This window comes from Sciurus vulgaris (genome assembly GCF_902686455.1).
Source record: "Sciurus vulgaris genome assembly, chromosome: 5".
NCBI lineage: Eukaryota > Metazoa > Chordata > Mammalia > Rodentia > Sciuridae > Sciurus > Sciurus vulgaris.
The window spans coordinates 105,142,521-105,169,966 of NC_136465.1; the positions used below are offsets into that span (position 1 = coordinate 105,142,521).

The window sequence follows — 27,446 nt, forward strand, 5'->3', positions numbered from 1 at the left end:
GAGATTATTTCAACCCCCTTTTCTACATTTCTAGCTGACTATAACACATCACTAACAAAAGGAAAAGTGCAGTGGGAGAAACTGTTGAGGTATTTAAGAACAGCATCTAAATAATTAACAGGTACAAAAAAATAGTAAGGAACTTGAACTATACAGCTATATTTTAATTTTTTTAATTAAATGGTATAGTAATAAATTATCTCAAGTTCTTTACAACTCTAAATTCTCATAATTCTAAAAATTGCAAATGCAGTTACTGAGCAGTACATTATTTCTTAGCAGATAATCTTACAGCACCATCTTCTGGTATAATATTACCAAACATAGTCTAACAATCAGAAAATCAAAATCATGTTATAATGCCAATTTTACTTAGTAACACTTCATAGACCATGAAATTTAAAAATTCAAAATACAGTAACAATCTGGATTACTAAAGATGTTCTCTGTTAAGCAAGAGCAGAGGTCACCGAGTACTAGTCTCATTAATGCAATTCAATTCTGGAAGGCAAAACTGAGATTGAAACAAGATTTTCTCAGGGTTCAGAAACTGGAAGGCTAAAAGCATTACTTAGTTTATCAGAGTAACAGAGCAACAGGTGGTATCAAGACTTCAAAGACTGGCTGGGTGCAGTGGCATAATCCCAATGACTCGTAGAACTGAAATAGGAGGATTACAAGTTTGAGGTCAGCCTAGGCAACTTAGCAAAACTCCATCTCAAAAAATAAAAAGGACTGGGGATGTAGCTCCGTGGCAGAGTGCCCCTGGGTTTAATCCTAGGATTGGGTTGGGTGGGAGAAGGCTTCTAAGATTGAAACGCTGGCACATGGTGGTGATGGCTACAAGCAATACGGCTGCCCATACCAAAGGAAAGAAGAAAAAACTCTAAATGAGGCAAAGATTTAAATTCAACCTGTTCAAGGAAGAAATAAATTTAACAATGTAAATTCTATCCACCAGAAGTCATAGAAAAACACATGACAGGGTTAGGGGTATATCTCAAGTGGAAGAGCACCTGCCTAGCATTACTGAGGCCCTGAGTTCAACAGCAACAAAGGAAAGAAGGGAAGAAGGGAAGAAAGGAGGAAAAAAAAACATACGACAAATAAATCCATGAAGATCGCCATGTGAACATATACAGAGACTTAGGAGATGTAATAGCCTTTAACATTTAATTTAATCCTAACTAGTTATAAAGTAACAAACACTGTTTTTAGCTAACATTTAAAATCTGCTCCCTCAGGCTGGGGAGGAGCACTTGCAGAGCATGCCCAGGCCCTGGATTCAACCCAAAGCACCAAAAAAGAAAAAGAAGAAAAGGAAACCTGCTTACTATGTGACATGCTCTGTACTAAACATTTTTAATTAATTTCTTCTAAACTTAGATAAGTCCATTTAGTATCTCTGTTTTTAAGTTGAGAGAACTGACATTCAAAGGCTAACTAACTGGTCAGTGGTTAAGAAGCGCCCAGGTGGTAAACTATACAGAAAGTCAGTTTGTCCCTAGAGCCCACACACTACAATGACTTGCAGCTTACTGAACCCAAACTAACCCTGCATAACCTGTACACAGAACACAGTGATGATTCAAAGTGCATGGTCAGTGAAATTAAACAATCCATTGATCCCACAATTTAAAAAAAAAAAATTTAAGATGTTGATAGGCCTTTATTTTATTCATTTATTTACCTGTGGTGCTGAGAATTGAACCCAGTGGCTCACACATGCTAGGCAAACGCTCTACCACTGAGCCACAAACCCAGACCCCTGATTCCACAATTTGATGAGAAACACACAAAGATGTTTTTAAGTTAACTTTCAATATAGCTGCATAATAGCCAACATTTATATATGTCAGCCACCATTTTAACTTATTTAATCCTCACAAAAAGCCCTAAGACATTGGTATTATTATGTCATTATTCCACTTCATGGAGGAGAAAACTTAAGCCCAGAGATAATCAAAATGTAACCAAAATAATTAAATAACTAAAAAGTGCCAGACCAACAGCTGCAGAGTCTTTGATCTTAACCATGACTCTGTTGCCCCAAGAAACACCACACTTCAGATTCAAGTGTTCTGTCGCTGCCTCCCACAAGGACAGCCAGGCCGAGGGCGCCCACTGCCTGGGCAATGGCACTGCTCTTCCCCGTGTGTGACGCCATCTCGTTCCACCCACTCTACTAAACCGCACGCCCTGGCCACGTTTTTCTTCAAATATTCTATTTAAATGGAAAAATTCTGAATCGTTCAGTCTGGATTTTAATAAAAGAAATCTAAAACTATAAGTCAAATAATTTCAAAAGAAAACCAGAGAAATATCACCCAAGCACCGGTCCAGCAACTCACCTTAAAGTACTTCCTTCTCATCCGCGTCATGTTCATCAACATCACTCCAGAGTTCACTCCGGTGTTCCCATAGTACGGGTGCCTGGCGAAGCGATTGTACCATCCTATTCGGGGCTCCTCGTGTTCTGGTGCCATTGCAGCAATTTGTGTGGAATTGAATTTCTTCAGTAAAGACCAAATATCATCAACTGCTCGTAAAAAAAGGATATCAGTGTCGACATACAATAGCGAGTCGACTTCTTTCAGGATTAACTGTGAGGAAAGATATTTGAAACATTAACTAGGATCGTATTGATCTAATTTAAAAACATAAGATTTAATTATAGAAGATATGCCAAGGAGATAAGCTAATTGGCATTAATTTTTTACAGTACAGTAATTTTTCCTGTCATTTTTGACAATAGCATACATAAATATACTATGCTAAATTTTATGTCAACTTTTAGAGAAGCTAGAAAAACAAAGCAGAAAACTCAATACTACAATTTGGAGGATAAAAGCATTATCCTCAAAGATCAGAAAAGAACTGTTTTTCACAACAGAAAATAACATTAATATAAGGTGGATTCTTATCTCAAATCTGAATTTCCTAGTATGAAAAATAAACTAATACAAATTAAGATCTTCTGAACTTGTCACGCACAGCCTGTGACACCAACCCTTACATCATTTTGTATCAACTAGTAAGGGTCACAGAACCATCCTAGAAGCCAAGCCACCCAGTTCCAGAGTCCTTGGTCTTTTTTCCATGCTTACTATCTCCCAATAAGTCAAAGAAAAATGTGCACTTAGGAAGGGTGAAGACAGGAATTGTCTTAGAAGAAAAACTGGCCATGCTTCACTTTTTTGAGAGACACTGCATCTCCAACATGTACCTTCCATAGAGATATTCAAGGGTAACTTTTTATTCTGCCTTACCCACACACTTTACAATCCAAATCCTACAAACTTAAAATGGACTGCCTCTCCTGTCTATGAGTAAGATTTGATGATGAAGTCAACCTACACCTTTTAAATTAAGCATATAGTGAGTACGCTGGGCGTGGAAGCACATGCCTATAATTCCAGCAGCTCAGGAGGCTGAGACACGAGGATTGCCAAGTTCAAAGTTAGCCTCATCAACTTAGTGAGGCCCTAAGCAACTTAGTGGGACCCTGTCTCAAGATAAAAAATTAAAAGGGCTGAGGATGTGACTAAGTGGTGAAGCACCCCTGGGTTCAATCTCCAGTACAAACACACACGCACTTACAAGCCTAAAACTTCAGTTTTTTTCTTTTCTTTTTTTTTTTTTTTTCAATCTTAATCCCTTATTTGTATGTTTTTTACAATGGGAAGGAAGCCTTGGCAAGATCTTAGGATTTAGGGCTGGGGATGTAGCTTGATTCGTAGAGTGCTTGCCTGTCAAGCACAAGGCCCTGGGTTCAATCCCCAGCACCACACACACACACAAACAAGTCTTAGGATTTAAATTTTTTAAGCATAGCATCAAAGATAATGGTAAGGCAGATCTGGCTATAAAAATTACAACTAAAATGTAACTCTAACATATATCCTAGATAAACTATATTCTTAACATGCAAAGGTTGTCCTAATCCATGTAACAGTACAGGTAACTGAAACATGTTCCCTGTAGCTCACATGCTTTCCAGAAAACCGTGTGCTTTTAAATTCAGTACTTTTTCTACGATTGTAATTTTTTATTAATTTTTAAACTGATAATACCACAGGAGTTTTAAATGTCACAGTGGTCAGAACAACAACTATGAATTTTAAAACTATGAGTGAAATCAACTCAAAATGAAAGAAGTAATCTGGATTCTGGTATTTTTAGATTAAAAAAAAAAATCAGGGTTTATCACCAGAGGACACCACCAAAGAACAACTCCACTCAATAAATGCTTTTTCTCTTTGAGTTCACATGCCTTAAATTTTGTTACTACATTTAAGTATCAGTTAGAAAAAGTAATTTAGCTTGGTATAAGGCAGAAATGTCACTTAATAATGCAATCTACCCAATTTCCCAAACTGTATGTGCATTCTGCAACCTGAAGTTAACCCTGTCAAAGTACATCACTGGCAACCGGCCTGGTTCCATTAAGATCTGATCTCTATTCCTTCTTAGAGATGAAACCACTCAAAGCAACTGCATGAGTTATGCATATCAGAAATGTTAGTTTGATAATAATTACTAAAAATTTATTTATTTTCGTATAATACAGGGGGATGGAATCTAGGGCCTCACAATGCAAGGCAAGTACTTTACCACTGAGCTCCATCCCTGACCCCAAAATTTTCATTTTTAACAGCCTTATTACTATAGTTTTGACTTATTCCATATGAATTTATCTTGCATTCAAAAAGAAAATATCATATGCACATGTGTATTTAATTTTTTATATGTTAACTCCTCATAAATAATCTGTGTAAAAGTAAGTTTCAAATTAATAAAACAAACAAACATGGGGATAGGGACTTACTGGCAAGAATAATCTCTGGGAAGCACACGGTTTAAAGAGTTTTTTCCACTCCGCTGCATTCTCACTTGGGAAAGTAATGGGGTATAATGTGTAATTAAATGTTTGCAGAAATGACCAACTGTCAAGCTGAAAAATAAAAATAATATTTTCTTTAAAAAGAAACCAGTTTAGATTTTACTTTCAATTTTCTCCATAATATCATAAATCAATAGTTTAAAACAAAAGCACTAAAAATTAAGATCCTGTACATCTTATGTTAGAAATTCAGAAAACTTCCACCACTGTCCTTGTTTTTATTCAAAGTGTAAAATCATAGTAATATGCCAGAAAGACTTTACCATTGAGATTCAAGACATAATCAAAGTTATTAGGATATGGACCAAAAAATCAGAAAGTTGAAAGAGCTTTGCAAGCTTTCATGTCCCTTAACTTTATCTGTGTAAATTCTCTCAATCCATAAACAAAATAAGATCAGAAAATTAAGCACTAATTTTATTACAAAAATATATACAATAAAAATGTTCAGAAAGCCAGACTAATATAAAACTAGTTTGTCCATTTATGCATCATTTCAAAGTACATCAATATTCTTGATAAAAAAATATTCTGATAATTACATATTCAATGCTAATTCTTTCAAAATTTTATAAAAAGAAAAATATATCTGAAAACCTATAATGAACATAATCCTGTTTCGAACTCAAGTTTAAGTACTACTTATTATTGTTGCTTCAACAGAATTGGTTTTGATTAGTTTTTTGGGTTTTGTTTGGTTTTGCTATTGCCCAGGCTGGTCTCGAATTTCTAGGCTCAAGGGATCCTCCTGCCTCTGCCCCCTGAGTAGATGGGACCACAGGCACACCCACCAGTCTATCAGGCCTGGCTTTCGAACTGTTGATTCAAACCACCCAAAGAGCATCCAGAGACAATGGGGTGGGGAGGAATGGAGGGGCAGGAGACTAAGTGGTTTTAGAAAACAGTCCAGATAAAGATGATCTTTCTGAGTTATGACTGTGTTCAAGGATTTTTAAAAATTAGTATCTTCCAACATAGTTTATGTGAATACCTGTGTCCCTACACTCTTGCTTTGGTGTCTCTGTTGATTATCTTAAAAGGCCAGCACTTTCATTTTGCCTCCCAACTTATTGACCCTTTCAATACTAACTTCAAAACATCTTCAACATTTTTCATTTAACATTATAATATTTACTTTTTGCTACCGAAAGCATGTTCCACCAAATAGTTGATATTCTTTCATCAAAAGCAAAACCAAAGCAAAACCAAAACATTCTTAGTACTACTTATCATAACTGAAGAAAATCTAAGTTTCAAAATGTGGTAGAGGCTACAACTGAGATGAAACAATGATTTACTTTTTAAAATTACATTTTCAAGTGTTTCCACAGTTCATAGCAGTCTGTAAACAATTCTTTTAACTTATACAAGATTCATTCATTTTTTAAAACAATCCAGATAAAGAGATCAAGACCACAAAAGTATGTAACAAAAATGTAGATACCAGAAATATTTTTAAGTGTAAGTAAACCTCGATTAACTCTTGGAATCAAAGATGTAGGCAGAAAAGAAAGACCTGAAATTGCAAGTGGTATTTTTCCCTTGACATGCAAAATGAACTAAAAAAAAAAAACATCGACCAAGCATAAAAATCCAAAATCAGGTTGAAAGTATAATTTAGTGGGACTAGGGGTGGAGAATGAGAGAGAATGAATAGTCACTAGCATCATCTTTGTCACCAACTCAGAACACTAGGTAGTAGGATTTCAGGTGAGTTTGTTTTTTTAAAAAATATGTTCTCCCTGTACCTGATCTCCAATTCTTTTTTTTTTTTTTTTTTTTTTTGAAGAATTTCAGGGCTGGGAGATAGCTCAGTCGGTAGAGTGCTTGCCCTGCAAGCACAAGGCCCTGGGTTCAATCCCAGCACTGCAAAAAAAAAAAAAAAAAAAAAAAAAAAAAAAAGAATTTCAGCTTTTTTTTTTTTTTTAACTTTATTTTATTTAGTTTTATATGTGGTACTAAGGATCAAACCCAGTGCCTCACTCATGCTAGGCAAGCACTCCACCACTGAGCCACATTCCCAGCCCTGATCTCCAATTCTTACATAGTTATTTTTGTTGTCGTTAAGGTTACAAGGCTTCCCTGATTAAAAAGTATATTTTTGGGCTAGGGTTGCAGTTCAGTGGTGGAGCAATTCCCTTGCATATGTGAGGCACTGGGTTCGATCCTCAGCACTACATAAAAATAAATAAAATAAAGGTGTTGTGTCCATCTACAACTAAAAATATTTTATAACAAAAAGTATATTTTCTACCCTAACAGCTAGGATGGTCTTATGACTAAATTCAGACCAAAAGAATACTGGATTGGCAGAAATGTCATAGCTATGCCTGGATAGTATCCTTAAAGAGAGGGAAGGGATTGCCCTTTTTCACTCATTCCTCTCTCCTCACGTTGGAAAGACTATGGGTGTGATAGCTGGAGTTTTCATAGTAATCTTGAATCATAAGGTTGAAGCTTTATGTTGAAAATGATTCTGCTGAAATCAGGAAAAAAACAGAGCCCCTAGGACAGAGGCTACTTTTATACATAAGAGCAATAAACTGTCTTGATTACTGCTCAGTCAAAACATCCTAAAACTATAGTAGGTAAATTAAAATCTTCATGCTTGGTAAAGGACTTTAAGTTGCCTATTCCAGTTCAAAGATAAATCTTCCTCTGGACTCCTAGGTGGATGTTGTTACAAGGAGCACTCTCTACCCTAAGAGAACAGAGTTACATAAAAAAAATTTTTGTACAATAGAGGAATAAAACAACATTCTAGTATACTGTATATTAAATATTCAACTCTACGACCTTGACTAAGTCTCAAATACTTACTCTAGCTTTAAAGCTATCATGCAGTTGATCCTCAGCAAAAATATGGAACTGAAGAGGTTTGACACTGAAAATAATAGCTGACTTCAGCATGGTCAGAGTTTCTTCCAGTCTTTCACCACAGGCAACTACAGCAAGATGCATTTTCTCAAGAGGCTCTATTTTCAGACTGTACCTAATAGGAAAGAAAACACATTTTCCAACAGGTTAGCATATTTACAGGTATATGGTATTTTTAACCATGTTCAAAAACATTAGTTCAAAACTTCTATTTAAAGGGCAAAAAAAAAAAAAAAATCAAATTACAATGCAGAATCAATCAATCATATATTTTTGTACCCTCAGTCTTTACCAATGTTGCTGACTAGGAACCACAGAACACAAAAAATTAATACTTTCTCATCTCTTCCCAAAATACATGACAGTACCACTGTCACTGCCACATAGGTTAGAAGTTAATTCATTACTCATTCTGGATGCTTTAGGGCCTGAGGGCTTAATTCTCTCAAGCAGCCTGTTGAAAAAAAACCTCAATTAAAAAAATAAAAAAACTTACACATTCTTATTTAATCTAAACCCTTCCCACACCAACTTCAACTAACCAGCAGCTCCCTGTGAAGCAAATCAGCCATAATTTCATCCATAAATATTTCAGTATTACATCTAGTCTTAAACCATGGCTGTTAACAGGAAATTTCCTTTACATACTATTTTCAAAATCACACATCCAATCCCATTTACCAAATATTCAGCAAGACACAAACATTTCTAAGAGGACCTAAAATACACCAGCAAAACACTAATGTGTCTTTTTGGAAGGAGAGAAGTCCTGAGTCCCAGTAGTGGATAACACTGCCACAACTCCTTCCAACAGAGAGCAGCAGAGACTCCGGGCTTCAGTGGCCCAACTTGCCTCTGCTGTGCCACTGCTCTTGCTCCGCTGGCATGGACATCGCTGGGTCTTGCTTTGCGCTCTCCATCCTTTCCCACCAACAGTGTTAGACAGAAGTGGGAACCCCTCCCCTCCCCAGCACCCTCCGTCCCTTCCCTCTTTCTGTTGAGCCCGTCGGTTCCTAACATGGAAACTGAACCTGTATCAATGGAGGGGAGACTACCTATGCTTTTGCATTTATTATAGGGGACATGAACTCAGTTCCTCTCAAAGAGGTGAAAGCCAAAGAGACACAGCTGAATAAGGAAATCGAAATACAACAAATGTACAGAACTCTGCATCTCATCTTCCTGGTAACTGCCTCCAGTTCATTTATTAAAACATCATGATCTGAGAATCTTCATGACTATATCAGACTGCTTAACTGGCCATAATAAGATCTAACCCCCAAGTCAAAAGCCAAGAAAAGATTTTAAAAGTAAGCTAGAATGGTCATACATTGTGCAAAGAATTCTCCAATATGGAGGTAAAAGGTATAGTAAACCTTCATCCAGAGGAAAAATTTCCTCTAAAATCAGTCCCAGAGACTCCTCCTCCCAGGCCTTTCAGCAAGGGTTGTTTTGGTCACACTGCCAATGCTCTTCACACCAATCTCTGCAGGGATACCATCAACTACATTGCATTTGTTCTTTCCTTAAGTATTCCTTTTTAGTAAAAGTAACATATAACAGCACAAACTCCAACACCTAAGCTGACAAAATGAAACATACTTTAAAGATGTCTTTGCCCACACGTCAAGGACAGGAAAATCAATTGTAACTTGAAGAAATATAAAGTAAGTCAGACAAGGTGGTGGACACCTGTCATTCCAGAGACTTGGAGTAATGCGGGAGAATTTCAAGTTTGAGGCCAGCCTCAGGAACTTAACAAGACCCTGTCTCAATATAAAAATTAAAAAGGGATGGGGAGTATTCAGTGGCAAAATGCCCCTAGGTTTAACCCTAAGGGGGTTGAAAAAAAGAAATCTAAGCTTCTATATTAAGGAAATGATAACTAAAACCTTAACAGCCATTGGATGCAGTTGTTCAGACTCTACTAACAGAATGATCGATTCTGGTTAAGAATAGGCTATATTTTAACCACAGTATGAATTAATAACCTTATGGAGTTAAAGGAATGTTATCCAAAAGAATACTTAAAAGTCAAACTTATTTTTCTATTTAATTTGAAGGTTCTTTGGATAACTTAAAGATAAACCAGGGGTTCCCATGGTTAAACGTGGCATAACCTGAGCACCAAAAGCTACAGTAATGAGCTCCTGCTCACGTCCCAAGTGGGTAAGGGAGTAGGTACCCATTGGAGGGATAGGCTGGCTGTGCAATAAAAGCTATGAAAGTAGTATGTCAAGAAATAAAGACGGGTCTGGGGCTCAGTGGTAGAGTGCTTGCTAGCATGTATAAGGCACTGGGTTTGATCCTCAGCACCACATAAAAATAAATAAACAAAAACCAAAGGTATTGTGTCCATCTACAACCAATAAAAAAAAAAAAAAAAAAAAAGAAAGAAAGAAAGAAAAGAAAGAAAAATAAAAAGGCTGAGGCAGGTGATCTCAAATTCAAAGCCAGCCTCAGCAAAAGCAAGGTGCTAAGCAACTCAATGAGACCCTGTCTTTAAATAAAAATACAAAATAGGGCTAGGCATGTGGCTCAGAGATAGAGTACCCCTGAGTTCAATCCCTGGTACCAAAAAAAAAACGGCAAGAATTATATATTTTCAAAGCAGGGGCATGACCAGTTGAGCTGACCAAAGGGGTCTGACTTTTAAGAAAGAAAAAGCCCACACCTGCTTTACTGATATCAGTAAGGACCAAAGGGGATTGATAGGGATCTCCTTCAGCGGAGACAGGATGAGAGAAGAGATAAACAGGCTGTGCTTGGCAGGTTACGCCCACCTCTAACAGCTTTGAACTTGGAGATGTGAGCTAGGTCAGGGTGCCAGCATGATCTGGGCTTTCTTGAACCAAACCAGGGAATTTCACCCAGGAGTTCCCAGAAGAGCAGCTTCCCTGCCTTAATGGCTCAAACATTGCCCAGTTCACACACAGTTCACACATGGCTCCCACCAATGAACAATGTATCAGATTTAAAAAACAAAGCCATGAATCCAAATGATATTAAATAAAGGGGTGAGAAGAAACTCTTCTTTCTTAAGATGAATACCAAACCATAAAAGTAGAAAGAATGACTTAATTATAAAAATCACTATCTCGCAATATCTTTGTAACAATATCTGGACTAAAAACCACAAGCAACAAGGCATTTTCTCACGTATTATAAAGGGGATAAAGATGCCGCTAGTGTAGAAATGGAAGAATTTAACCGTAATCATGTGATCAGACTTAGCCAGTAAGTGTTAAGCGTGTGATATCAGCTGCCTCCTGACAATATGATCAAAGATGATCTCCTATGAAGTAAACTGGCCACAAAACTTAAATCTAATCATGAGGACACAGGCAAATCCACATTAAGGGCCATTCTGCAAAACACAACAAAAATATGTCACAAAAGATACTATCACCACTGGGCGTGGTGGCGCACACCTGTAATACCAGCAGTTCCCGAGGCTGAGGCAGGAAGATTGTAATTTCAAAGCCAGCCTCAGCAACAGTGAGGCGCTAAGCAACTAGTGAGACCCTGTCTCTAAATGAAATACATAATAGGGCTGGGGATGTGGCTCCGTGGTTGAGATCCCCTGAGTTCCATCCCTGGTACCAGCTCCACCCCCCACAAAAAAGGCACAAATACCACTACCAACCCCCCAAAAAGCCAGGGAATAGCTCTAGAATAAAGGATACCAAGGAGATCTAAGAACTGAGTGTAATGTATAATCCTTGACCAGGTGCTGAATGGGGAGGAAAATCTATAAAGGCAATTGACAAGAACAGAAACGTATGTTCTATCAGAAATATATGTTCTATCCATATTAAATAATGGGAAGTGACAATTTTATTATGGTTATATTGGAAAATGTCCCTGTTTGTAGGAGAAAAATCCTAAATACATATATTTAGGGGTAGGCCATACGGCTACAGTTCCCTTAAGTGGCTTAGCCAAAGAAAATGTCAGAATGTGACTAAGAGGTAAACGACTAGGTAAAGAACGCACAATGTACTCACTGCACTATTCCTACAACCCTTTTGGACATCAGACTTCTCAGAGCAAAATGTCAGAGAAGGGGAGCACACAAAAAAGTTAGTACTTAAAGAATGTTCTGAATGACAAATTCTAATACAAATATTGTTAACAGATATCAAACCCTTAGGAATTGCCCTTTTATTTTAAGCAAATTTCTACTAGAGGAATTATAACAATTTTTCTTCTAATTTTTTACTCAGGCAGCATGGATGGCTTCCAGTGTTTTCTTCTAGCCCATTAAGTTAGTATGCTTTATAAAGAAATGGTACATAATATTGAGAATAGCAAATAGCATTAAAATGAAGTACATAAAGTCAAATAACAAAATAAAATTTCTAATAACAATCTCCCCAAACTAAAAATTATCTGCATGAATGTATCTTTAAAGACTTGTGATTCAACAAATGGAAAACCAGACTTTGAAACACTAACAATAATATCTTTAAGGTATGACTTAAAAAAAAATTCCTGTTATTAAAAAAGGATTTGTCGTTGGGGATGTAGCTCAATGGTAGCATGCTTGCCTAGAATGTATTAGGCCCTGGGTTCAATTCCCAGCACCACAAAAAGTGGGGGAAAAAAAGGGGGGGGGGTGCTTGTTTTGAATTATCACACTAGGTAAAACCAAGGAGTTGAGTATAAATCACTTTTGAAACAAAATATTTATAAAAATTCTTTATGATTTTATGCAAAAAGTATGAAAAGAAAATCTAAAAATCCAACTTGCAATATAAGCATTAACTTCTAAAGTCAAATTTTAAATAGTTGGTAAAAATCTCTCAAAATTGTTATGAGACCACTTAAAACCACCTATGACCAGAGAATTCATGAATCCAAAAATCAATTTCCAGAACACCAGAGGAAGATTAAAAAGTGTAAAAAAAATATTTGCAATCAATGGCAAAAGAAGAATAATATTATTCTAAGAGTTCATTAAAAACTCAATAATACAGAAGATATAAAGAACAAAAGATTTTAAAAAGCTAAACAAATGTGGAAATACAATCAAGCAATAATGAACTAAATCCAAACAATAAGCTAACACTTTATCCTAATAATATCTTAATAAGTGGCAAAATAATAACACCCAAAAATGCAAAGGTTATGGTGACCCCAGTACACACAAGCTAATGCTGGCTTAAGTCCATAAAATTTTTATAACACAACTTAGTGTCTTCTAATTCATTCTTTTTAACAAATTTTTGAACTCTTGGTACGTTTTATATTTCTTAATTTGTTTTCTTACGTTTTCATTACAACAAACTCTTAATTTGAATAATACCAAAATCATTCTTTCAATGTATTAGTTTTTCTATGACTTGAAAAAAATTTTTTTAAATGTTAGTTCTTTAAAATATTTAATCTTGCTGGGTGTGGTGGCACATACTTGTAATTCCAGTAACTCAGGAGGCTGAGGCAAGAGGATCACAAGTTTGAGGCTGGCCTCAGCAACATATCAAAGCCCTAAGCAACCTAATGAGACCCTTCCCAAAATAAAAAATTAAAAGAACTGGGAATGTGGTTCTGTGGATGAACACCCCTGGGTTTAATTCCCAGTACCAAAAAAAAAAAAAAATTAAATTAAAATTTAAAAAAATGTTAACTAAATTTTTAAAAAGTATGGGAATTGCTTAAATAGAAAAAACTCAAGACTGCTAAGGAAGTTCACTACATAAACATCTGAACTAGTCTCAAAGTGTTAGGGAAACTGTCCCATACCAATGATCCTCTTGGTCATGGTATTCACTGGTCACAAAATACCTATCTAGGAATGGGGTTTAAGTAAATACCACATGCTATCAGCTGGCCAAGGGTAGAAGTGGATAAAGATTCATAATCTCAATAGAGTAAGTACAAGAGCCCAGGGGATACAGAAAAGGAAGGTGCAGCAGGTCATGATGGGAGATCACATATTGTGGACCAAGTGATAAGCCGGAGAGCAAAACACTTAAGGAGCAGGAGGGCAGAGGCAGCCAGGAGCATGAAAGCAGACACACAAAGAAGAACCAATAGGGCTGACATGTGGACAAAGCCAGTCACAAACCAGAATTCAAAACACAGCAGAGGAAGCTAGGCCATGAATTCAAGTTTGAAGATGAATCTCTGAGGCACCTGAACTTGCAAAGTGAAAATGACCAACATGCAGCTAGAAACACAAGTCTCTGAGAGGAACCTCAACGGGAGATATCAGTTGACTCTGCAGGGAATGTGCTCATGGATGGCTGGGAAGGGAAGTTTATTCTTTTTTCTTTCTTTTTTTTTTTTTTTTTTTTGGTTACTGGGGACTGAACCCAGGGGTGCTCTACCACTGAGCCATATCCCCAGCCCTTTTTATGTTTTATTTTGAGACAGGGTCTAAGTTGCCTCAGCTGGCCTCAAACTTTTGATCCTCCTGCATCAACCTTCAGCAACAGGGATCACAGGCGTGAACCCAGTTTTGTTGTTGTTTGTTTTTTAAATAAAGTAAGCCAGTAGGTGAGTACTCTTCCAATAAGTTTCCTGGTGATGGGCAAGAGAATAAACAGGTAAAGCCTTGAAAGTTACCAAAGATGGGAGGCAAAGAGTGCTAATCAAAAGTTAAAAAGTTGCAGCCAGATAGGATAAGAGAGTTTCAAGATTAATTGCACTGCAAAGTGACCATAGCTACTAGTAATGTATTATTACTTCAAATTGCTAAAAGATTTTACATGTTTTCACTATAAAAATAATGATAAATGTGAGGTGACAGATCTTGGATTAGCTTGATATAATCATTCTATACCACATACACAAATCAGAACATCACATTGAACCTTATAAATGGAAACAATCATTGTCAGTTTAAATAAAAGTTTAAATTAAAAAATTTAAATGTAAGTCTTCCTACTTGTATCACTTTACCTCCCGTCCTTGAACCTGGCTATTTTTCTGTTAACTGGTCTCCCCTACAGAAAGCCTTCCCAGATGTTCTGTGACTCATCACAGCTATAACCTGTCTCTCTTCAGTTTAATTTCAGGTTCACTACTGTACACACTAGAATGGAAGGATGGACCCACATTAACCTGATTCAGGAGTGGTCATTAGTACTACAGAATGAGTAGAATTGAAATTTAAATGAATCATAAAGATACAATAGCCAGGCCTGGTGGCATATTCCTATAATCCCAGCAGCTTGGGAGGCTGAGGCAGGATGATCAGAAGTTCACAGCCAGCCTCAGCAATTTAGCAAGGCCCTAAGCAACTCAGTGAGACCATGTCTCTACATAAAATACAATAAAGGGCTGGTGATATGGCTCAGTGGTTAAGTGCTCTTGAGTTCAATTCCTGATACAAAATAAAATAAAATAAAAAATAAAAATAGATGACTCTCAAAAAAGATTTACTCTTGGGAAGGGCATTTTCACTAGCTCTGCTACTATCTCAGAGGAAGGGCATTTTTACTAGCCCTGCTACTATCTCAGGGGAAGTCTGAAAGCTACTTCCTGATCCCATTCCTATCAATACTTATTTCTTTCATTGAAGATAAGAACAGGAATGGACTCAAGAAGTCAGTCAATCCAGTACCTTCTTTTTTTTTTTTTTTAATTTCTTTTGTAGTTGTAGATGGACAGAATGCCTTTGTTTATTTTTAATGTGGTGCTAAGAATCGAACCCAATACCTCACATGTGCTAGGTAAGCTCACTGACATGAGCTACAGACCCAGATCCCAGACCCCAGTACCTTCTTTATACAAAAGTGAACAAAGCCAAATTATGCGGTAACTTAAAAGGGCAATAAACAAATGTCATATCATTGTCTTTATCATCCCATTCCCCTATATTCAATCTCCCTGCTAAAAACTAATATAATTCTTCCCAATTGTCCTATCCACCCATGTTTTTTCAAAACATCAGCTTTCAATTAGGTAACTGCAATATATATATAATGAGTGTATATAGACACATACAAACACATACCTGTTTATCATCTGTTATCAAAAGTTAGATCCTAAAAATAATGGCTTACCTTAATAACATCTAAAAATATTTAGACCATTTCTATATAGAATGTACTAAAAAGTAGTGATAACCACAAATAGGAAAAAGAAATAGAAAACCCAATCAGAAATAAATTATTTACTTGTGTATAATAGTAAATTGCAGGAAAAGAAACACTTTCATGTCCTATTACAGTGTAAGGTTTTAGTACCTACTATCTAATCTTACCTACACTAATCTATCAATTAAACATTAAGTGCCTACCTAAAAGCCGCTTCCCAAAAGCAGTTCATTCCACAAACATCAGAGGGCAGCATCCAATAGGGATTCCAGTAACACAGAGAGAAATCTTTACACCTAACAGCAAGACAGAAATAAGAGTCCTATGTGAGTATTTCAATTGGGAACTAACAAGGAATTTACTGAGTAATACAATAACTTATAGTTCTGTTTTACAAAAACAAATGAAAAATCCTGCAAATCCAAGTTGCTATGGTAACTTGAAGAATTTTTTTTCTAGAAAACTGATTTCTCCTTTAGGGTACTTTTATTTATTTATTTGGTATTGGGAATTGAACTCAGGGGTGCTTTACCACTGAGCTCCATCCCCAGTCCTTTTGATTTATTTATTTATTTTTATTTTGAGGCAGGCTCTCACTAAGTTGCTTAGGGCCTAATTTGCTGAGGCTGGCCTTGAATTTGTAATCTTCCTGCCTCTGCCTCCCAAGTCGTACCGTAGGTAGGCACCACCTGTGCCCAGCAAGTTATCATTATTCTAAATAAAACTTTAAAACCTTTAGGTTATATTATACTACAAAATGGAAAACAGTTTTTCTAATCACTATTAAAATCCTCCCCTCAGATGACACAGACAAAATCTAATTTTTTTCTTCATGGACTATGCATATAAACCTAGAACAAAATCCATTTCATCCAAAAAACTTTTGCTTATCATGTCACAAATTCCCGGTGGAAAGAGAAAAAAAAAAATCTTTAAACACTTTTAAATGAACCCTCAACTCTAGCTACTTGTATGGTGTTTTAAACTAAAAAATAAGAAATCATGCTGATATTCATGGCTCAGTTTCATTTTTACATTATCTCAGTTTCACTATATCACTCAGGTACAATGGAGGATCAAGTATGGTCCCCCTTCTTAAGAGTATAGGGTGGAGCTTAAAAAAGTCCTCATGTTACAAAAAGTATGTTATTCATCATTATTTCTTTTCAAAACAATCATCTAAAATTCACTACATTGAAGGCCTGAGTACTGAAGAACCTGTATATGAAGTCTGGGTGAAGCTCTCCACTAGGCTACTTCCAAACTCACCACCACATAGCTTTGTTTTATCTCACTATTCCAATTATAAATTACTGTTCTTATATCAAAAGGTCTATAAAATTTCAGATCTGCCAATACCTTTAATCACTTCTCTCCAGAACTGCCTCAGCCCTGCAGGCATAATAAACACTCTCAGAGCCCCACACATGCCCCCACACAAGCCAGTAAGATAAAAATTCTCTGAAAACAGGGTCTGACAGTGGTGTTATTTAAAATGCTAAGAAAATCTGTATACTTCTGCATAAAGGACTGCAAAGTTGGAATTTTAAAATCAACAGAAAAAAGTTAAACTGTAATTTGGTTTTCCTTTGAAGGACACCAGTTTCTAGGACAGCACAAAAAGTCATGTTTTAAAAGACTGAGTCGTCAGGGAAAGAAAATGTGAATATATCAGTAAAACTTACCATTTGATTAGAAAACCTGTTTGTGTACCCTCCTAGGCATGGTTATGTATGTTTAAAACCTTACACTATATAAGGAGTCAAGCTCAGCATAGTATAACACAGTTCTTTCAGATTCAAGTGCTTCACAGCTATTTAAGCATCAAACAAACCTGTTAAGGCAGATAACTCCATTTTTCAGACACAGACATTATAACATTGTTATTTCAATAAATGTACAATTTATTTACAATGTTCACCTAACATGCAACTTTGTTCTACAAAAAAATAATAGTAATAATTATAACTAAATTATTATTACTAAATTATAATTATTCCATCCTGTTTCCAAATCTGTCTGGTCCTGAGGTTACTTGTTAGAAAGAGAGACACAGGGATCCTATCCCAAGCCTAGTTAACCAAGAATCTCCAGATAACTGGCCTGAGAAGCTGAATTTTTAACCAACACCCCAGATAAGTCTGAAGGTCAGATATGAATGAGAAACACTATCATGGGATAGCTAGAGTCAAATTGGAGTTTTTAATCAAAAGTATTGATACTCGGTTACTTAGTATGCAAGAAGTCCTAAGTGATATCTAGATATGCCAGATATCACACCCTCTGCACCCCCCTCAAAAAGTTCAATACAACTTTCATCATTCTGTTTATTTACTACAACTTACAGAGATTCTTAAAATTTAAAATCTGCATAAATATAAATGCCTCAATCAGTATGTTTACGAAGCACAATTTAGAAAAATTTAAAAGCCTAATAAATCACCCACCACAGTTAAACATTTGTAATCAATGTTTTTAAAATATCTGCCCGCATATACTTGTCAAGAAAAAGTTTGTGGGCATGTTGCCAACATGGATAAGTTGCTGAAACTGCTTAAGTTTCATTCATATCAAGTAACACCCATATGAGCTAGAGAATACACCTCAAACCTGTCAGAAGGTTGCAACTACCAGGGAGCTTCTAACCCAGGTGAGCCTCTAATTCAGGCATTACAATTAAACTACGCTGGAAGGCAGAGTTTTTAAAAAGTTAATTCAAGAGCCTGGCATATTAGCGCTCACCTGTCACCCCAGCTAGTCCAAAGGCTGAGGGAGGAGGATCACAAGTTCCAGGCCAGTCAGAGCAACTTAACCAGATCCTGTCGCAAAGTAAAATTTAAAAAGGCTGGAGGTAAAGCTCATTGAGAGGGCACCCCTGGGTTCAAAACCCAGTATCACAAAAACAAACAAAAAATGATACAAAATGGAGAAGCCATAAACTAAAGAATAAAATTCAGTAAGACCAATGTGTTGGACAACTTAATGGTGAGTTTAAATTTTCTGAAGCTTTGGGCCACACCAAGACGCCCTGGACTTATGCTAGTAACAAACTAAGAGCCAAGTATGGAGGATAAAGGGCGACCACAAATTCACTGACACTTCAATCAAGAGTTCGGTTCTATCTCCCCTCACCCAATCTGAGACTAAATGCACTAGCAAACAGGGACGGGACACAGTATCAACTTCTAGGCCCTTGTCTGCAAAGCACCACAACATCTATCTCCTACTTCTTGGAACACACCTGTCTCCATGTTTTAAGAAGCCTAAGGCATGTGGAGAAGTCATTTGAGAGGATGCAGATCAATAGACCCAGCTGAGCTCTCAAGCCAAAAGCCAGCAGCAACTGCCAGCCACATGAAAGGGTCACTTGCTACATCTTTCTAATCTACCAACCTACTAGGTCTCTCCCAATTAAAGAATATTAGCATTGCAGTTTTCCTCTCCATGCCAAGTTCTGCTTTCCTCTATACAATTACTCAGTAACTCAATAAATTATCTACTGCATGACCACATACACAGGTCAAACAATGGAAACATAATGGTAAGTAAAATGGCCATGGGTCATCTTGGATATTGCCTTGTGGGAGACCTAAGCCAATACCCAATTCTCCAACTCCAGGACTTGTATTTCCTCTTCCCCTCAGTTAAAAATAACAAATCCTGGACCTTGCAAACACCTGAAACTGCAATCCTTAACTCCAATATCTCACATCAGACTAATCTCTACTCTAATTCTCTGTCCTGTTAGTTGTTTAGAGATACACACCTCCAACTGCATGCTTCCTAAGTATAAGTTTCTGCTTGTTCTCATTACCCTCCCTACTCAAGACTAGACCATAAAGCTCATCTGTTCACTTTCCTATAGCTACAACTTCTACCTTACTCTTTCACCATACCTTTCCAGTAAAATCTCAAACTGAAACCAAGCCATTCATTCACCTTCTCAGATGAGTACTAAACAACTAATGACATGACTATGCTGATTAGGGGAACTATAAACTGTCTCCTTGGCTTGCCCCTCAGGCTACTATCAACTCCATATGCTTTCCACCTGCCCTCTACAGCCCATTTTTCTCGAGAGTCTTGCATCAATCAGTCCTTTTTTTCTCCTTAATCAATATCCATGTGTACAATCATTTATTATCCACCCTATCTATAAAAGGATTATACAACCCTGCTCATTATCACATGACTCACCTGTCTCTAAAAGGGAGAAGTAAATACTTCTGCCTCATTCTTTAACGCTGACCTTTTTCCAGGGACTTGCTTTGGTCAAAGTAATGTGAACAGATGAGATATCACAGCATCAGAGCAGAAGCTTCAAATCAGACTGTGAAAATCAACCTAGCCCCTCACTCTACCCCTGCATATTCAATACAGATTGCTTCCTCAGTCTGGGTCCCAGAATGAGAAGACAGATAATGCAGGGTCATAGCCATGTACATGTAACAGATACAAGAAATAATTGTTGTTAGAAACTGCTGAGATGTTTGGAGATTTTACAAAACAAAGAAGAATAAATCATAATTCCCTTTTAAAGTATACAATTCAATGATTTTTATTATATTCACAGAGTTGTGCAACCATGATCCATCAATTCCATTCCTTAAGCAGATACTAAAAAAAACTAAAAACATTTTTTTACAGAAAAACTATACATGAAAGTTTAGAACACTATTATTCATAAGAGTCAAAAAGCAGAAAACCACTCAAATGTCCATCGACTAATGAATAAACAAAAGGTGGTATGCCCATTCAATGAAATATTATTTGTCCATAAAAAGGACAATGCTACAGTGGATCAATCTTGAAAACATTACGAAGCTAAACTCAAAAGGCCACATTCTGTGTGATTATTGGTGTATGTGAAATGCCCCAAACAGACAAACCTATGAAGACAGAAGGCAGATTTGCAACTGCCTAGCGCAGAGGACTTGAGAAGTGGAGTGAGAAGTTCACTACTAATGGATACAGGGTTTCTTTTTGGGATGATGATAAACTCCACACATACAAATTTGGAGAGAAATAGTCAAGTTTTAGTTACATTTCTTGACCATAATTACATAGCAGAAAAAAATACAGTATGTAAAAAGAATTTTTTTTCTTTACTGGAAATATATGCACTTGTCAAATATAGTGGTACATACCTATAATCCCAGCTACTGGGGAAGATGAGGCAGGAGGATCACAAGTTTCAGGCCAGCTTCAGCAACTTTGCAAAACCCCATCTCAAAAAATAAAATAAAGATGTAGTGGCACACATCTGTAATACAAGCGACTCAAGAGGCTGAGGCAGGGGGATCACAAGATCAAAGCCAGATTCGGCAACTGAGCAAGGCCTAAGCAACGTAGTGAGACCCTGTCTCAAAATAAAAAATAAAAAGGGCTGGGGATGTGGCTCAGTAGTTAGCGACCCTAAAGTTCAATCCCCAGTACCAAAAAAAATTTTTTTAAATAAAAAATAAAGTAAAATAAAAAGGACTGGAGATGTAGCTCAGTGATAAAACATCCCAGAGGTGAATTTTCAACATAAGGAAAAGAAAAAATAAAATGTGCACTAGAATACACATGCTGCTTATCATTAAGAAAAAAAAAAAATCATAAAATACTAAGGTACTGCTAACAAGAAGTGGAATTGTTTTAGTGTCTTAACTCCCAAATATCTATTCTCCCACTTATGAAAAACTGGTTTTGGAGATTGAGAAAGAGTAGAAACTGAAACAGAACTCCTTATGTACCAGTAACTTGTTATAAGCAATAAATTTAGGAAAAGGAACCAATCTGAACACAGCAGTTGTACTTTCAGGGTAATAATAATAATAATAATGTTTTTAATATTGGAAAGGTCAAGGTAGTTATCCAGATTTTGGTCATTAAGAGTGTATAACTGCTCACAGAGGAATACTAGATGTTCAACATTCAAAGTGATAACTCCACTAAATAATATTAATGGAAGCTGTGTGATGGTGCATGAGTCTGCCTCAGGAAGCTGAGGCAGAAGGATCACAAATTTGAGAACAGTCTCAGCAACTTAGTGAGAAACTGTCTCAAAACAAAAAATAAAAAGAACTGGGAATGTAGCCACTGCAAACCATCCCTGGGTTCAATAGCCATCACCACAAATAAAAAAAAAAAAAAAACAGATGAATGGATAAAGAAAATGTGGTATAAACCCAGGATGAAGCTGCACAACTGTAATCCCAGCAACTAGGAGACTAAGGCAGGACAATCACAAGCTCAAGGCCAGCCTCAGCAACTCAGTGAGGCCCTGTCTAAAAACTAAAAAAAAAAAAAAAAAAGGCGGGGGGGGGGGGTTTGTGGATGTGGCTCAGTGGTTAAGCACCCCTGGGTTCAATCCCCAGTACCAAAAATAAACAAACAAATAACGTAAATAACGTATACATGCACAATGAAGTTTTACCCAGACGTAAAAAAGGAATGAAATTATGTCATTTGCTGATAAATAGCTGGTACTGGAGAACATCATGCTAATGAAGTAAGTCAGACTCAGAATATCAAGAGTTGAATGTTTTCTCTCATCTGAGGAAGTTAGAGGAGAAAAAAGGAATAAAAAAGGAAACTCATGAAAATGGAAGGCAGACTAGTAGAGGAGAGGAAAGAGATCCACGCAGAGAAAGAAAAGGAGGGAAAAAGGCAGTACTAGGGAATGAAATGCACCAAATTATGCAATATGCATGTACAGACATCACAATGAACTCCACTAGTATGTATAATTATAATGCACCAATTTAAAAAAATAGATTAGAGGAAGTAGATCAAGGCAAGGAGGGAAAGAAAAGGGGAGGTAGTAAGGAATGAAATTCACCAAATTATGTTATATGCACATACAAGTGTATCACAAAGAATCCCATTTTATGTATAATTTAAATGTGCCAATTAAAAATAGAAGGAAGACCTGTAAAACAGAGGAAGAGGATCAGGAGGAAAAAGAAAGGGAAGGAGAAGGGAGGTATAAGGAAATGAGACTAATCAAATTATGTGCATGTATGAATAAGTCACAATGAATCCCACTACACATAAGGCACCAATAAAAACCATAAAAATGCAAGAATAAATAAATAATAAAATCTTGAGTATGGAGGTGTGGTCAGTGGTAAAATGATTACCTAGCATGCTCAAGGCTCTGGGTTCAATGACCAGTCCACAAAATAATTTTAAAAATGAGTCATAATATCTTAGGAGTTTGCCTGACCTTAATGAAATCATAGGGTAAAAATGTGACAATTCAGCTTTCTATGTTGTTCCTCTGCCCACACAACTTTTTTTTGCATGTAAATGTGGAGAAACATTCTTTACCACTTTTGTTTTTTCCTGGTACTGAGGATTGAACCCTTTACGACTGAGCTATATCTCCAGCCCTTTTTGGTTTTTGATACAGGGTCTCCCTAAATTGCTGGCTGGTCTTCAACTTGCACCTTCACCAAATTTTTATGAAGACTGATAAGCCTTTAATTTTAACTTAGATGTATGCTTCATTCAAAACAAGAAGTTGGGCATGGTAGCCTCGCCTGTAATCCCAGCTACTTGGGAGGTTAAAGCAGAAGGATCGCAAGTTCGGAAAAAATAAATAAATAAATAACTTAGAGACTCTGTCTCAAATTTTAAAACAAAAAGGGCTGAAGATGTGGCTTAATGGGTTCAATCCTTAGTATCAAAAAAAAAAAAAGAGAGAGAGAAGTAATGCTACAAGCAGAGGTATAAAAGTATAGCATTTCAGCTGACCCAATTTTGATACATCAGATTTATTAAGTATTTATTAAAACTAAGGCTCTTATTTTCTAAATTTCTAATAAAGTAATTTTGTTACAATTAGTTGGCCAAGCAAATTCATAAACCTGTCACATATATCTGAGACAAAGTAATACAAATGAATGCTACGCTATCAAATTGAAATGCTAATATTGTACTTTTAAGTTTATTTGTTTGATTAATATGTTGCACCCTGCCTGGCACTGTAGCACAAGCCTCTAATTCCAGCGACTCCCAGCAATTTGTGAGGCTGAGGTAAGAGAATCAAAACTCCAAGGCCAGCCTGGGCAATTTAGCAAGACCCAGTCTTGAAAAAAATAAAATAAAAAGAGGTGGAGATGTGCGTCAGTGATAAAGCACCCCTGGGTTCAATCCCAGTTCAAAAAAGAAAACAAAAAAGCTGCAGCCTTACAATCCTATCCAATTATTTCCATAATTTAAAGGCTTCACAATCAGGTAACAGATTAGAAAGAGTTTACCTTCTCTCTACCGTTTTTCATGAGTTCGGTAAAAACATGATAATCCACTTTTTCAATGCTGCGCCTCTGCCCAAAGGTCCCCCTTTCATCCCGGGAACGGCCTTTACCTCTCAGAAGTCCTTCAACAAAAGCTTACAGTTGACCTACACTCCCTCGTCCTAACCCTTCACCTTGCCTTCAAAGCTATTGCCTCTTACCAGTAAGCCCTTCAGGTCACTGCCAGAGAGGTGTGCGGTGCCCATCTATAAAGGAAGTACCAAATGCTCAGATTTTAAGTATTAATATGCCGTGGGAAAACATTCTATTTTCAATTTAAATCTCATGTTGATCCCAACTCTGGCAGTGATTTGTGCAAATATGCCAGATGCTGCTTCACAAACATCGATTTTACAAGAGAAGTTCCTTCCTTCCATCCCACAAGTGGCTTGTGCATGCCAAGTATCGCTTATTTTTAACTTTCTGTAAGTGTCAGAACACACCAAGTGTTTAAAGACAATTCACAACCCGCACACATGCCACCTCCAGATTTAACTAACCCCGTCTATTAATGAAAACTACATACATTAACACACGAAAATTAGACAATCCTTTTGGGGCGAAGGACACTGAATAGGGCACTAGTCTATTTAAATATCTCAACTTCAACTCCATGGAAACAAGAGGGAATTCCCATTAGACAGCAAAAAGGCTTTTGGGAAGCATCACTTATTTTCAACAACTCTTTTTTTAAAAGTTACAAATTAATTCGATTTCTAATTTTATCTTATAAAGCACCTAAAGACTGGATCAAAAGGCAAACAGTGGGGTGGTGGGAGCTGCGCGGGGCTCATCCCCGGCGGGAGGGGAAGGAGGGAAAAGAGTGAAGGGGGTGAGAGAACGCGGCAAAGAAGCGGGAGGCGCGCCCGGGCGGGAGGCGCGGGGCCGACCCTCCAGAGGCCCAGGCCAGGCCGCGCCCGCGGCCCCCGAGCCCGCCGCTCCGCCGCGGGCCCAAGACCTGGAGCGACCCGTACCTGTCCAGCCGGCCGGGACGCGCCGCGGGGCCCGCGCCGCCCGCCCCTTTCCCGGCACCGCGTCCGCCGCCCGCGAGCCAGGAAGCCGCTGCGGCCTGCGGCTTCCAGCCACCGCCGCCCGCTCCTTCCTCCAGGGACACTGCGAGCTGGCTGAAGGCGTAGAGCAGCGAGCAGAAGCCGCAGGCCAGACACAGCACCACGATGCGCAGGTAACGCCGCATCGCCCAGGCCCAGGTCCCGCGTCGCCGCCGGCCCCGCCGCCTCCACCGCTGCCGCCGCTGCGCCTGCCCGGGCGAACTGGAGCGGAGGGAGCAGCAGCGCGCAGCCGCGAGTGCAACAAGTTCCTCCTCCGCCGCCGCCCCGCGCCCGCCCCCCTTCCTTCCTCCCCTTGCCTCTCCGCCCACCACCTAGAGGAGCGCGGCCACCGCGCCCCAGCCGGCCGACAGCCGCCCGGAAGCCGGGACGCCGCCTCCGCAGCCCGGCGCCCGACCCCTCCCCGCCCCGCGGCCCGGGACCCGCCCGACGCGCCGGCGCGCTGGGCGCGGGAGGGCTGGCGCACGGACGCCCCGGACGCGGGACGCGGGATGCAGCTGCCGGGTATGAGCTGTCGCTGATGCCCTGGCGGGTAGCTCGCGAATGCTGAGGCTCTGAACAGCACTGGAGAAAAGTGTGGAGAAAGTAACCAGGCTCTAGAGGCAGTTGACCTAAATTCAAATTCTGGTTCTAACACATGGTAATTTGTGACGTTGAGAAACCTAGAATTCTCTGAGCATGTTTCTTTGTCTCTCAAATGGAGATACTATCACTATCATAGGGTGATTGTAAAGATGGAATTGTTTAACTCATGAAAAACTAGAAATCTAACATTTAGAGGGCGCTTAACTAAGCCCTTTTTTGTTCCGTCCTCGGCAGTTCTTCCTTGGCCTCTAGGCTTCTATAAGGTCTGTAGGAGCCATTTCAAATACCTTTCTGCCTCCCAATGTTCATAATGCGGTATGCCTAACTTGCCTCCCAACGGGCTGTAATTTTGCCGGACATCCTTTTGGCGTTACTTACAACTCGTCATTTCCATATCCGAAACAAAATCGGTGTTCTCCCCAAAGAGCTTCTCCTTCTTTTTGCGTTCTTCTCCCTCCTTTTCAGTTGTTTCCACGCAGTTCATTCTTGGACCGTTTATAAATCTTCGTTATGCACCCAGCAATGTGTGAGTACCTTGAGGTGTAAAGAAGCCTAGTGGTGACGTAGGTGAGAAGGTGTATACTTTGGAAATAAACGAAACATTAGACACGTTGGGATATAGACTCGTAATGGTATGGGCACACACCCAAAGGTGTAATCAGACCTGAAAATGTAGTCAAAACAGACTTCTTCATAGCAAAGGTGGCCCTAGAGGTTGCGGGGAGGATTAAGGGAAGTAATTCTAGACTAGAGGATAATGAAACGCGCTCTTGTGTTTAGGGAACGAGACAAACGATACCACCAGCTAGATGAATACAAGAGGATATGATGAGTGATAAGATTGCAGAAGTAGGAGACCCGATATTTGAGTGCCTTGCTTAGTTTACCAAGGAGTTTGAATTTATTCTACCAAACAATGGTAAACTATTGAAGAGTTTTAAAGTAAGGTAGTAATATGACACGTGTGCATTTTAGGGAGATTCTGGCTGCAGTGAAGGCTGCAACAGAGATTTGAGAGATTGGAGAAAGCAGCTCCACCGCCAAAAAGGGAAGCTTAAATAGGAGAGCACGTGCACAATTCATGTAGAAAAATGTCATAAATTGTACAGATTACATTTGGGGCACTGAAAAGACTATGAGATACAAGGTGGGGAAATGCAGTACCACATAGTAGTAGCTCTGAATCCCTACACCAAAAAGTTCTCACCCTGTGTTTTTGGGAAAGTCACTAACCAAATTTAAGATTCAGTTTCCTCCCCAAAAAGGATTAATTTCTTGCCTTACCTGACAAGAAAATGAAAATCAGCATGCTATCAAGATGTATAAAGAGAATGAAACGATATATTTGCTCATTCAATAAACATTTATTGAATATTTTCTACATGCCAGACAAGGGGCTCAGATGCACAATATTCAGAAATGAAGGAGTGTTCTTCCCTGGGAAGGGATATAGGTTGGTTAAAACAAGAATACTAAATCTTTCCACTATACCTTACAATTCTTAGAGAAATGAAGATAAACTTAATGAAGTACAGAGAATGATAATAAAAACATTGATAAGAAGGGAAATTTTGAGAAGTTGAGGATACACCAAGAAATTAGACTAAGAGTACTCGAAGTGTTCAAAAGATGCAAACTGCAATTGTTCTCTGTTCCAGTAAAGAAACTACATACAGTCAAAAAT

General features: G+C 38.1%; 1 protein-coding gene across 3 annotated transcripts in view; it reads right to left on the reverse strand.

The window, feature by feature from the left end:
- Positions 1-25,354, reverse strand: part of GXYLT1 (glucoside xylosyltransferase 1) — a 42,814-nt gene extending 17,460 nt beyond the window's left edge. The window contains exons 1-5 of one of the 3 annotated variants that reach the window (XM_079139411.1): positions 25,085-25,354; positions 16,029-16,121; positions 7,724-7,895; positions 4,829-4,954; positions 2,352-2,603 (exon numbers count right to left, since the gene is read on the reverse strand). In XM_079139411.1, coding sequence (XP_078995537.1) covers positions 2,352-2,603; positions 4,829-4,954; positions 7,724-7,895; positions 16,029-16,121; positions 25,085-25,305 — 864 coding nt within the window. In that variant the 5' untranslated portion in view covers positions 25,306-25,354. Of the gene's footprint in view, positions 1-2,351; positions 2,604-4,828; positions 4,955-7,723; positions 7,896-16,028; positions 16,122-18,567; positions 20,947-25,084 lie in introns of those variants that run through there. The other 2 variants (XM_079139413.1, XM_079139412.1) reach the window with 2 other exon arrangements.
- Between the last annotated feature and the right edge of the window lie 2,092 nt (positions 25,355-27,446).